The following is a 13,907-nucleotide window of genomic DNA, read 5'->3' as shown; positions in this document are numbered from 1 at the left end:
ATTTCTTGGATTAAACCTGTGTTTTACACTTTTACTGGATTGTATTGCACTTCTTGAGCAACACTTGAAGTTTTTACGTCTTGGTTTTGGACTGGCTTCTAGCAGCAAGTATTTCTTAGTTTGTGATTTTGGAACTGTTATTAGCTTGACCATGGAACAAACTACTACCATCAAAAGAAAAAGTAAAGCAAGCAGCATTTGCCACCACAGCAGGCTAGTAATTTGCCTCAGCCTCATCTTTTACCCCACAGCACCTACAGCCACTATGGACCAGGGGTTATTCACTTCCTCTGCAGCTTTTGGGGGTACCTTCAGTGAGAAAGTTAGAGGCAGTCTGCTTGGTCCTGGGAGAGGGAACAGGGAAGGCTTCCCTCTTTAGTCAAAATGTTGTGCCCATCCCTGGGGAAACTGTTGCTGCCATTAACAACACTTTTGGCCCTATTTTTCCTGTCACTGAAGAACAGAAAACTAAACATGTAACTATGCCTCCTCAAATTTCACTAGACAGGACTAGTTTACTAGATTGGGTTCAGAGTTTAATTCAGGATATTGACCCTTCTTATAAAATGCTTTCTGGTAAAAGAAAGAGGGATGATTTTTCTTTAAGATATTCAAGAATCTGAGATTATTTTCAGAATGTGCTAGTGTTTTCAGTGGGAGATCACTGAAGTTTCTTGGTCCATCAGAAAATACTATGAAGGTTCTGGGAATTCCATCTGTAACAGCTCACCCATTCCTCCAGTGCTGTCAGCACCGGAGGATGTATGTGCTACTGCCTGACATTTTCCTGATAGTTAGCCTGCTCCCCCTAAAAAGGCAGTTCCTAAGTCTTTTAAGTCTTTATACACTCATCCCAAACATGACCCAGCAACTGTGGCTTTAGTTAATCCCATTGCTGCTAAACATTTCCAATCATGCACTTTCTGACAAGGATGGTAAAGTAATTGAAAAGCATGGAGAAAGTGTATGCTTTTGCAAATTGTCAGGCTCACGTGCTAAATAAAGTTTATTCTCACTAATTGTGAAAGTATGAGGAATGTTTTGTCTGGCGTTTCTTGTGAAGAAAATCTGCTTTAAATGGTTTAACTTCTTTCATTTTACAGATCACAACTCATTGTTTAAGTTGTGTGTATGACTCTGTTGATACTTCTTCCAGGGATGTGACCACTGGTACTGTTTTGAAGAGGTTTGCCGGACCACTTTCTCCGAACCTCCCAGTTGATGTGAAAAATGATATTTTAAATTCTCTTCTAGACATTTAGTTTTTGGTCCCACTGCTGCAGAGGTTATCAAAAAGTGAGATATGAGGGATAAGCTGGTTCAGAACATCTTTTAAGACTTTTCAGCCCTCCTTTCTCAAATTAAGAATTTCCCTAATTTCTTCCAATTTAGACAAGAAAGAAAGAAAATAAATAGCCTCAGCAAAATGCTGGTACAGACATTTAAGAAGAAATGGCAAGAGGGTTTCAGAAATGATTCTGGTCCCCCTTCCCAAACTAAGGACAGTCCAACAAGTCAGAATGACTATGGAAGAGACCTTAGGTGTATTTCTAGGATTTTCCACAAAGACTTTGGCCACTGCAACGGAATACCTCACGATTTTGGGTCTCATGGCATGTATGATTTCCGTGATGCCCCTGGCAAGACTCCACATGAGAAAGATAAAGTGGTATCTCAAATCTCTTTGGACTCAGCACCAACAGCCATTGTCTTTTCAAATTCCAGTTCTGATGGTTGTCAGAAGAGAAGTCACTTGCTGGGGACTGCAAATATTCCTAAATCCAGGTCTCCCCTTTTCCACTACAGCACCAAAGCAATCAGTCATCACAGAAACCTCAGACTTTTCTTGGGGAGCAGTTTCAGGAGGGATAAAAGTGCAAGGTGTTTGGTAGACCAATGAGAGACGTAGCTTGCACTGATCAAGGCATTCAACTCTCTAAATCATCTTTGGTCCCCTGGACATCTTGAAATTGTTACAGACCATAGCATAGTCATATGGTACATCAACAAGCAAGAGATAACCATGTCTTACTCCCTTTGGAGCCTAGCAGTGTTAACTTGGGATATAGTTTCACAACTTAGACTCAGTCTGCAGGCTTCCTACATCCTTTCAGAGCAAAATGTAGACAAGCTGAGCAGGACAAAGGCAGGCCATCATGACTAGAAGCTAGATCATGTGCTCAAGATTTGATCCATCTGTGTGCAGCCCCTCAAATAAGCCTCTTTGCCTCCTCTCACTCTGCTCAGAGCAATCAGATGGGAAAATACTGCTCCAGGACACCATGCAAGAAGGGTCTGGAAGACAAATGTCTTTTATTTCCTTGAACAGAAATGTCCCTGTATGCTTTTCCTCCCTTGCCATTGATATCCAGGATACTTCTGAAGATTCATAAAGAATCCTCCAAGATCAGTGTGGTGATTCCCCTCTGTCTCAGGCAACAGTGGTTCTCCCTTCTTTTGAAAATGGCCAGGGGCAATTACCACAAGCTTTCTCACAGAATGAACCTACTCGCACAAGAACAGGAATGTTTGATACATTCCAATCCTAATTAACTTCATCTGATGGTAGGTCTTAATTCCTTTAGGAACATATTTACTGAGGACTTGCAGCAGTTAATAATGGAAGCAAGAAAGCCTGCTAGTAGAAAATCATGTATCAGAAAATGGATGCCAACAACATGACCAGCACCCAGTCAGAGCTAGCATTTCTCTGATTTTACAATGGTTATGTGAGTTACTATCCTATGGCCTTCATCACTTCTCTGTCAAGGTTCATTTATTGGCCATTTCAGCATGTCTGTTGATCCTTTTCTTATCATAGGATCACAGGAGGTTACTAGGCTGCTGGCCGTAGAGCCATTACAAGCCTAGCCAAGAACAACCCCTGTTCCCTTGTATATCACTGTATGATGTAGAACTAGGTCAACAACTACTGCCCCTATCTAAGAGGGACACAGGTGAAACTCCCATCCAAACATCCAGATTACACTTAAATAGGGTCACGAGGGGTTTTGTTTCATCTGAATTGGAACTTTGTTCCAGAGGGGCCGTAACCATTAGAGCAGGATCAGTGATTGCTTTATGTGCAAGGCACAAGTAACCGCTGAGTAGTCTGTATGATAGAGTATAATGACAGGGATGTCAGTCTGTCAACGTATGACATTTGCTGGAGACCCCAAATTTTCTTTGTAATAAACCTTTGAGGTCTCTCCAGTTGCTGCAAGTGTCTGGTAAGGTACATGCCAAAGTGGGCATTGTACTGTATTATTGACCTAATGAGTGAGTAGTACAGGGAGGGTATAACCTCTTTTGTTCTGGAGGCAATGCCCTTATAATATAGGCAATGTTATTTAGCCCTTCTTACCACTGTAGAGACATGATGATTAAAGGAAAGGTTGCTGTCAACTTGTGTGCCCAAATCTCTCACCACTGATTGTGTGCTTAGGGTGTTGTTATTAATGTGGTAATCTACAGTGGCATCATCCTTGCCAAAGGTGATGATGATGCATGTTTTTGAATTAATTTAAGCCCCATGATTTTGGCACCAGTCACTTGTCTGTGTAAGTCCCTCTTGTAGGATGTTGACATTGTTTGGGGACTCAGTGACTGCTCCCAGTTTGCAGTCATCAGCAGACTTTTTCAGCCATAGACCCTTTGTGTTTGCTTGTGTATCCATGAAGTAAATACCAAACAGCAAGGGCCCCGGCACAGATCCTTGTAGAATGCCACTGGTTGCAGGTCTGCTGGTGGAGGTTGAATCCCCTATTTTGACTGTGTGTGTTCTGTCTGTGATCCAGTTTGCAATCCTCCTGACAGTGTAAGGGTTGATCTCCAGCTGGGTGAGTTTATCAATTCTACCTGAGTGGAGAATAGTGTTGAAGGACTTGGCCAAGTCCAGGTAGACCATATGCACTGATTTACCTTCATCCATGGCTTTGGTGACCATGTCAATGAAACCAACCAAGTTTAACAGGGAGAATCTGCCTTTACCAAAGCTAAACTGGGTCGGGTTGAGTATTTGAGGTCCCCTATATCTTTGTTGATAAAATCCATGACAAATGTATCCATAGCATTGCAGATAAGACTGGTCAGGCTTATGGGTCTGTAGTTTCCACGATCAGTGGAGGTGTCTCCTTTATGTAACAGGATGACTGGTGCTGTTTTCCATTCAGCAGGGACAAAACCAGTGTTTAAACTATGGTTAAAAAGAGTACCCACTGGTGCAGCTAGTTCCTGTCTTAAACCATTTAGAACACAGCCTGGGATATTATTGGGCCCCATAGATGCTGTGTTTTTAGCTTTGGCGTGAGTCTTTTAAGATCTGCTCCTTGGAAATACTAGGTGGAAGACAGGTGGTAGGGATGCTTTGAGAGATATGTGGCGGGGACTGGGGGGAGAAGTTTTCACTGAACCTGTCAGCTAGCAGATTGGCTATATCTGTGGATTCAGTGTACATGGTGCCATTAACAACTAGTTCTGGCAGTTCTGGGTTTTTCATTAAAGTTTTTGGATGCAACTAAAGAAGGCCTTATGGTTATCCTTAGCAAAGGAGTCTAATTTGGATTTGTAGTTAGCGTTAGAATACTTTCTTAGGTGTCTTATTTGCTTTTTTATGCTGAGAAGGTAGTGCTTCCAATTCAGAGACCATTTCTTCTTGCTCTTAGATAGCAATTTCTTCCTCTTATTGTATGTCCTGTTGATGGCAAATGTTCACCAGGCAGGTTTGTTCTTTTCTGAGGATCTTACTTTGGACCTATCAGGTACAGCTTAGTCAATGCTTACGTATAGATATTTGTACAAGACACTGGTGTATATCTCAGTATAAGTGTCTTTGCCATCAGTGAGGGCTAGGTTTATGAGGCTATATATGCCGTCACGTAATAGGTTGTAATTGGCTTTGGAGAAGTTTTTTAGTTTAGTTGCTGATAATGGGGGGTGGGGGTCATATGCTATTGTTATTTCCAATGAGATTGACTTATGATCAGATCTCACCAGGGAGGGCCACACACATGGGGTGGAGCAATGATCACCCATGTTAGTGAGCACCACATACAGAATGCTTGGGCCCCTTATGGGGATGTCAACCACCTAATCCAGGGCTTTGGAGTTGACGAAGGTCATGAACCTTTCAGCAAGTGTGTTAGTACATGTATAATTTGCCCAGTCTGTGGATGGATAGTTAAAGTCACCCATAACCAAGGTATTTGGTTGTATCTTGAGTGATTCAAGTAAATACAAGTAGGCAGTGTGGATGTCCTGGTTCATGGAGGGGGTCCTGTAACTGGCAATAACTTGGAGAAGGGTCTTACAATCAATTCAGTCAGTGACCATCTCTAAGAAGTCAGCCTCAGTAGTTCAATGGAATCATTCAGTTTAACCAATCCAGAAGAGTATTTATCTTTGATGACTATTGATACTCCACCTCCTTTAGTTCTCACACTTTCAGTTTGTTGTCTGAAAGTGTGAAAGGCATTGTAACATGGTGTGGACGGGGTGCTTTCTGCAGACTTAAGCCAACCCTTTGTGACTGCACAGATGTCAGCATCTTCTAAGGGGGGGGGGCTGTTTCTAGTGAGTGCAGTTTCTTGTTTAGACTCCTAGCATTTAGCAGCATTACCCTGAGTTGTTTTTTTTTTTTTTGTAGATATATTTACATTGGGAATTTTGTTCTTGTGACATTGTCTAAAAAAGGCACTATAAGGGCTGCAAGTGCCTTAGCCAGTAACCAAAATTCCCAGTGGTGATAGGTAAAGACCATCTCTGGCAAAGCAGAGAGGTCTGTGTACCATAAAGTAACAAAAAAAAAAAAAACATAGAAAAAGTGTTTGCAAACTGGACAAGCAAATGAAAACGAGCAAAACCACCAGAATGTAGCCGAAATAAACACATACACCAAGTACTTAAGCGCTTTCATTCTTTTACTCTTAGAACTTCTTTAGACTAAATTACCATATACCTTACATCAGTTTAAATGTATAACAAAGTGACAGCATTAATTAATCAACCAATCAAATCACATTACATAAACACACCCTATTAACATTTAAAATTTCATTATTATGTAAAACTATACTAAATAATAAACTACTATGTAAATACTACAAAAGAAAAATAAAATACCCGTAAAAATATTTTTCAAAATATTTAAATACATTTATAATTCAATAAACTATTTACTGAAATAGTTTCATTTAATCCAGGACTAACGTCAGCATGTAAAAAGTCCTGCCACTTGAATTACAATAACTCAAGGTAATTATTAAATTGCTCTACAAACTAGAATCAACTTTCTGAATAACAAAAAATAAAACTTTCGACATTGTGAACAACTCAGACTGTGTCTAGCTAGAGCATTATTAATGTCTTTATTCTTAATGGCTGTAATGTGTTCACTTATATGACAGCTAAGTATTCTTGCAGTTTTGTCAATGTAAAAACATTAACAGGTACAACAGGTTGCCAAATAAACCAAACCTGAACTTTTACAATTAAACCTGTCTTTCTATTCCAAAACATAATCAATATGTCTAAATTGGTATTGGCTACAAGGATAAATAAATATACAGAATTTACATCCATTACAAGGAAAAGTACCAAAAGGGCCATTGGAGCCCAAATCAACTACATCTGAACATCAACCAAAAAGAGATGCTAGCATTTCGGTATGCTCTGCCAGCTTTCAGACCCCTACTCTCCCGGGGCCTCTAGTGATCAAAACAGACATCACAGTGATGTGGTATATCAGCAAGCAGGGAGGAACTCACTCTTATCCTCTCTGCAGGCTCGCCATGACCCTTTGGCACATGGCTTCAGCCATGCAAATTCACCTGCTAGCACAATTCCTGCCAGGCTCCCTAAACTCTCTGGCAGACAACTTAAGCAGAAACCTGCTAGACCCACACGAGTGGCAGCTAGACCACAGAAACATCAGCCTTGTAACCCAGAAATGGGGCACCCTGAATGTGGACCTCTTTGCCTCCCACAACAATCATCAGCTCAGCAAGTTATGTACCAGGGAACCTCACAGCAAAGCCTGGAAAGTGGATGCTCTATCCTTCCAATGGGTAAACCTCTCGATCTGTGCATTTGCCCCTCTACTACTAAATTCAAGGGTACTGCTCAAATTAAGGGAGAAAAAGCCAAGGGTAATCTTGATTGCCCCACACTGGCCATGCCAGCACTGGTAACCACTGCTGCGCAGCTTGTCACCTCTGCCACCATGGCACCTACCTCAGATCACAACACTCCTGACCCAGAAGAATGGAGAATTCATGCATCCGCAATTGCAGACCCTGAACCTGGCAGCCTGGCTTATTCCCTGACCTCTCTTCCAGGTACCAGCCAAAGCAAACAAGTCCTGGATGTTACGTGTGAGGCCAGACTCCCCAGCATTAGAAAATCGTATGCTGACAAGTGGAAAAGGTATTGCACCTGGATCCAGGTTAAAGGAGCTGAAACAGCACAACCCTCCCTACCTCTTATCCTGGATTACTTAGCAGACCTACTACACAGGGGCCTATCTTTCTCTTCTATTAAAATTCATGCCTTTGCTGTCTCTGCTCATTACAGCACAGAGCCACCTCTCTTCTCACACCCTCTCATCAAACAGTTCCTAAGAAGAGCTAACAATTTAAGGCCACCCAGAAGAGCTCCTACCCCAGCTTGGGACCTTTAACTTTGCGATGGAAAAATTCACCCCCCCCCCCTTTGAGCTTGCAGCTTCAGCAGAGTTAAAACTCCTCTCTTGGAAAACAGCCTTGCTTCTGGCCATCACTTTAGCTCGAAGAGTTTCAGAGCAACAAGCATTCATGGCTGTAGAGCCCTTCATCATTTTCCATGCTGACAGGGTCTCCCTCAGGACTAACCCAATTTTCATGCCTAAAGTGGTGTCCAGTGTGGCTGTCAACTATCAGTTCATTTGCCCACTTTTTCCCTATCCCACAAAACAAGAGGGAAAGAATTCTGCATTCTCTAGATGTGCACAGACAGCTCAGATTCTACCTAGATAGGACTAGGAAAACTGACCAATTGCTAGTCAGCTTTGCAGCAGGGGCAGAGGGCAAGGCCATATCCAAACAAACAATCTCCAAATGGATAGCACACTGCATCCATTTCTGCTACAAACACCACGGGAAACCGCCTCCTAAGGGGGTCAGGACACATTCCACCAGGGCAGCCTTCACCTCTGCAGCTTTTCTCAGAGGGGCCCCCACCAGGGACATCCTGGAGGCTGCAACATGGACTTCTGTTCATACCTTTACCAAACATTACCACCTGCCTGTCTTCTTCAAATCCAGGGCAGGCTTTGCAAACGCAGTCTTGCAGGGCATCCTAGCCAGCCCCCAGTCTTCTTGACTGCCTACACCCTTTTCTTCAGCTTTGGGAATTAACCCAAGTGTGATGATTGCAACAGTGAAACATGAAGAACATAGTACAGTTGTGTACACTTACCATAAATGTAGATGCTCGATTGTATTCACTGTTGCAGTCCTGGTTTCCCACCCTCCATCCCCCTTCTCTCTCTTTCTCACTCCTTACAGGGGAATGGCTTGGTATTTACTTTCTACTGGCGGTGTTCTTCCACCATGTCCTAGCTCCCTATTTGGGGCCTCCTGACATTTGGGGCAAGAAAAACTGATGTAATGGCGTCAGCTGTCTGATTTTATACCACTGACGACCTGACGTCAGTCCTGGAGCGACAGCAACTGACACAGAAACACTAAGCCTCTGGTATTCGGGCCGACTGAGGCTACCCCTGGCAGGATAACCCAAGTGTGATGACTGCAACAGTGAATACACTCGAACATCTACATTTATGGTAAGTGTACACAACTGTATTATCCTCATTCTGGGTCTTAAAAAATCCATATTCCTTGCACTTCTACATTGAATGGGTCTACCACACTTTTCATTGCTAGGATTTTCTTTACTGATATCAATGTTAAATATTACTGAGTCATACTGATTCCTAAAAATGACTTTTTACAAGTATAAAGTAACACATTTTAACCATCATGTAAACTTCCTAGTTGAAGCTTTTAGTAATTTCTTAATACGAGTTCCACATTTTGCCTATTTATTCCACTAGGTAGTATTCCTACTTTTAGAGATGATAGGTTGAGAGCTCTGCATGAATAACTTAAAATCTGTCTTCTGGAAAGAAACCTAGTATTTCTAGAGAATTGCCTTCTTTAAGAACATAAGTAATAAACTGCAGCATTAGTGAACAAGAATTTGTATTTTCATTCATTTCATGTGATAATTGTTCAATAATTGTTGAAATGCCAGTGTTAAATACTAAGAAATTCACTATTAGCTTAATATGATTTATTGAGAATGCGCATTTCACTCCCTTTTAGCCGACTTGGAAAGTAATATATATTTTTTTTTTTGCAGGCATAGAAGATAAAGATGACTCAAGTTCAGACTCTCTTAAATCTGAAGTAAGGATTTAGTAATCTATGCTGTTTGAGCTGTTTTGAGATGATTAATTATGTTATCTTTTTACTTTAAAAAATAATGCACATGATTTGCTGCTCAACAAAAAATAGTGGTAGTGAATTGTAGCCTCCATTGAAGACTCAGTAATGTCATAGATAATATTTGTTGTAGAAGCTTGGACTGAATCATTTTTGCCATGACTTTTTTTAGGTAATTTTATATGTGAAACTGTTTTACATTACAATGCATGTTTGAGCTAGTCATGATGTTATTTCACGAAAATGCAACTAGAGCAAGAAACTAACAAAAATTAATAATTTGTTTTGCTGTGTTACAGCTATTGGTACTTAATTTTCTTTGACGTTTAATAATGTTTCTGTGACCCCAGTATTGTGCAGAATGAGGGGGTTGGGAGGGTGGCCTAATGGTTAAGGTGTTTGACTTGCAAACATAAAGTGCAGGGTTTGAGTCTCACAAGAGACTATTGGCTAGGCTTAAAATGGCTTGCAAGGGCAGTTAGCTTAGTTCTAATCTATGAACCTCTGAACCTATGATGCTGATATTATCTTTCTGTATTCCTCTACTTACACTCATATTTAAAAGTAAGCAAAGTTGCTATGCATATAATGCAATATGAAGTAGTAAAAGAACAGAGGGAAACTGCAAATTATTCCAGTATTTTGGAAAGCTTATATCTTTAATTTATTCTGGGAATATTTTTAATAACATCTTAATCTAACTCTTTAAATGGGATGCTGCATCTTTAATGAATGCACACTTCCCATTATTTTAAACTGCATATTTATTTTGGGTTTTCCTTTTCTTTTAAATCCTAAGCAGGGATCGCGAGGCCGGCTGCGTGGAACCATAGGCTGGGAAACTAGCTTGCGTCCAAGACCTGTGCCAAGAATGACCTTCCAAGCCGGGGACCCATATTATGTCAGTAAGAGAAAGCGAGAAGAATGGTTAGCTAGATGGAAAAAGGAGGTAAGGAAACGGAAGCCTATGTATGTTGCCAAGAAAGCAGTGCATTACTGTTTTAGGAAGAGGTGACAACTAGATCATGAATTTTCACTCTGGCAGAATAAACTTTTAAGCATGCATACTGTCTGACAGGCACCTGAACAAATAGTACGGTTATGTAGCTGAACTTCTTAATGAGTACCATTTATTAAAATACGTGGTCGTAGTAGAAAATAATCAGAAATAAGAGTTTATATGTTTTCCTGGTGAGAATCCAGTGAGAGAATTTTTGCTAGTGAGTAAGACTTAAACTGGTAGGTCAGTTTCACGTTAGTTAATGCGTAAAACAAAATGAAGCATGTTTACTAGATCAAAACTTATGAGACCCCAGTGCTACAGGAATTTATGGCTAGATATTGTGGTTAAAAATCATTTTCAAAAGTCTAGGCACGCACACAGCCATACACATTCACAAATACATATATACTGTGTGTATTGTATGTGTATAAAGTGATAAGTATATATGTTTAATGTCCAGAGTAGAATATTCCAGTGTCTAGCAGTTACTGCTTAGCATTTTCCACCTTTTTAAACAGTATATTAAAAGTAGCCAGACAGATAGCTTGCTGAGACTACCTGTTAAAAATATTAAGAATGTAATTTAATTCTGCTAGAATTGTTTATATTGTGATATTATAATTTATTTGTATTTATTTTTGTTTGATGAAAAATATGTAAGAAATTAAATATTAAAGCACTTATCCCAATTATTAAATATATTTAAACCTTTCAGTTGCGGTGGTAGCGTTGTTGCCTCACAGCAAGAGGTTCTCCCGTTCAATTCTCGGCTTGGGTTGGGAGTGCCTTCTGTGTGGAGTCTGCATGTCCTCCCCGCAGTCGAGTGGGCGTTCGGAAGATATGCGTTGAATGGGCATGCCTTTGTTGAAGGTTGGGTGTCAGGCTGGCAACTCGACACCATAAAACCAACTGCCAATCATTAGCGGATCGGAGTTCCACTGCGGCGACCCCTAACCAGGAAAAGCCGAAAGACAAACAAACAAACACGTTGAGATATTTAAGCTCTTGGAGTACTTGCACATCTGTTTGGTGACACTGTACAGGCTTCTCCTAAAAGCCTGGCCCTTTGTCAAGCTACCATTTGGATTAATAGTAACATTACACAGTAGGATTGGACACCCTTTGTTAAGGACCTTAAAGTAGCTGATAAAGAGTGGTTGGTGGCAGTTGGAATTACCTTACAGTCTGGGCAGAAGGGGGCATAGCTAGTAAACCTGTGCCAGCCTTTCCCAGGATTGTGTGTGTGTGTGTGTGTGTGTGTGTGTGTGTGTGTGTGTGTGTACATCTGCGTGCATTTGTATATAAATCAAATCTCAAAGAGCATGTGTGTCAGCTACTTGGGCAGAGACACAAAGCACTAGTTGGACAGAGAGGATCTATATTAAAATCACAAACTTTCACAATGTCAAATCTGACATTGTCGACACATAAACGGCGAAACCGCAGAAGATCGAAAAGGTAAATGGAAATCTCCATAATGGGAGATTTCCATTTACTTCAATGTAGTGTGGTCTCAGAGTTGGAATATTTAAGTAGCAGGGGGTGTGGATGGCGCAGCCCCCCCCCCCATGTGGGGGGTGCAGAGGGGCTTGCCCCCCTGCTTAAAGCAAGTAGTTCTGTTTTCTTACTTTTTTCATATTTTTATTAGGTATTCAATGTTACTGGACTTCGACGATATGGTATCGATCATATCGTATTCGAAGTTCAGTAACTTCGAGTATCTAATATAGACCCGGACAGAGAGGGTACTGGGGATCTTGGTCTGGCCACTCAGCTGAGATCTCAACTCTATAGCTGTGCCAGTGGGTAGTCTTATTGGGGGTCTGGAGAAGGAGGGACAAACCAGCCCCAGACTGACTGTAATCTCTGTGTGCTCTTAAGGTAAATTGCACTTTATTGTGTATGTACTTTTCATCCTCCCATTGTGTATGTTCTCCACTGTTGCCAGTGTGAGGATTGAGGCTCTTTGTTTAATGGGCCAGTGCTGGGGCATCACAATGAGAATGGAAGGACATAGAATAGTTGTGTAAGATCTTGCTATAACCATATATGCCCTTCTCTTCCATGTTGCAGTATTTCTATCCCACTCTCCTACCCCCTGTAGGACATTTTACCTTTCTGGATGGCATCTCTATCAGCTTACCTTAGACTATTGTCTGACTGGGGGATTCATTTCTGAGGTCTGTGCATGCGGACGTCATATTTATGGCCCACAGTTTATGGTCCCTGCATGTGATGTCCCACGCACCGTACCGCAGCTAGGCCAAGCTTTTATTTATGAACCAGACATTCGAGTTACCTCAGGGAGAGTATCTCTCATGTTAGAATACGGCAACATGGAAAAGAAGGGCATCTGTGGTTATGGTAAGATTTTACACAACTATTCTTTGCCTCATCTTGACATCCACCTCCAGTTGCTGTTAGATTGTGTACCCTTTTTTGCTTTATACCAACAGTGTCCACTGATGCAGGGATACTTTTTGGTAATTTGATTAATTCACACAGTTTATAGCTCTGTATCCTTACTGTCTTGACATGGAGTAACTGTGACATTTTTAACAACTTAATCCTTTGCTTTTGACAATAGTTGTTTGCCAGAAATGTTTGTGATATCATATGTAGGTGGTTAAGGATGTCATTTGTAAATGCAAAAAAAAAATGTTTGGGCTGTAAAGAACATTGGATATAAGTGGAAAATACCAAAATCTTAGTTGACTATTGTCTTTTTTCAATGTTTAGATGCCTCTGTGTTCTCTAAGTAAGTACTACATCTCAATAGTGGTATAGTTAATATTTTTTGTAGAAGCTTGCACTGTATCATTTTTGCCATGACTCTTTTTAGATGATTTTATATGTGAAACTGTTTTACATTACAATGCGTATTTGAGCTAGTCATGATGCTGTTTCACAAAAACGCAAATAGAGCAAGAAACTAACAAAAATGAACAATTTGTCGATTTGTTTTGCTTTGTTACAGCTGTTAGTACTTAATGTTCTTTGATGTTTAATACATGCTCTTCAGGAATAGTATACTGCATTCAAAGGGAGAGATTAGGTACAACCGATATTTAAATAACTGCTGTGTTTGACTTAAAAGCATGAGCTACTATTCCTTCCTATGATTGCATTTGCAATGGTACATACATATAAAACAAATAATAAAAAAGATAATATTGTCCCATATTTTTCTGTGGCTGTATGCAATATTATAATTGAGCTAAATTATCAAGGAAAGCAGTTTTAGGATGAATTGGCAAACAGTTATATAACCAACCTAAAATTACAGACAGTACAAAAGTACAGCAGAGGAGTTCAGGAATGTTATTAACTACTGCTGCTGATGTTTTTGAGTGTATAAAAGAGATGCAAACAGGCAATTAATTGAACTTAAACCTGATGTATATAATCCTGTTATTTTATTTATG

At 40.5% G+C, this 13,907-nt stretch overlaps 1 protein-coding gene across 7 annotated transcripts in view; it reads left to right on the top strand.

Annotated features, from left to right (window-relative positions):
* The window catches only part of DNMT3A (DNA methyltransferase 3 alpha), a 5,166,949-nt gene that overhangs the window by 3,001,485 nt on the left and 2,151,557 nt on the right, over nt 1-13,907 (top strand). For 4 of the 7 annotated variants that reach the window (XM_044062878.1, XM_044062872.1, XM_044062876.1 and 1 more), the window contains exons 6-7: nt 9,397-9,443; nt 10,279-10,428. In XM_044062878.1, coding sequence (XP_043918813.1) covers nt 9,397-9,443; nt 10,279-10,428 — 197 coding nt within the window. The remainder of the gene's footprint in view (nt 1-9,396; nt 9,444-10,278; nt 10,429-13,907) is intronic. The other 3 variants (XM_044062879.1, XM_044062877.1, XM_044062880.1) reach the window with 2 other exon arrangements.

This window comes from Protopterus annectens, chromosome 2.part1, assembly GCF_019279795.1.
Source record: "Protopterus annectens isolate FY-2018-M chromosome 2.part1, PAN1.0, whole genome shotgun sequence".
In the NCBI taxonomy this organism is placed as follows: Eukaryota; Metazoa; Chordata; order Ceratodontiformes; family Protopteridae; genus Protopterus; species Protopterus annectens.
This window is presented reverse-complemented; position numbering and strand designations above follow the sequence as displayed.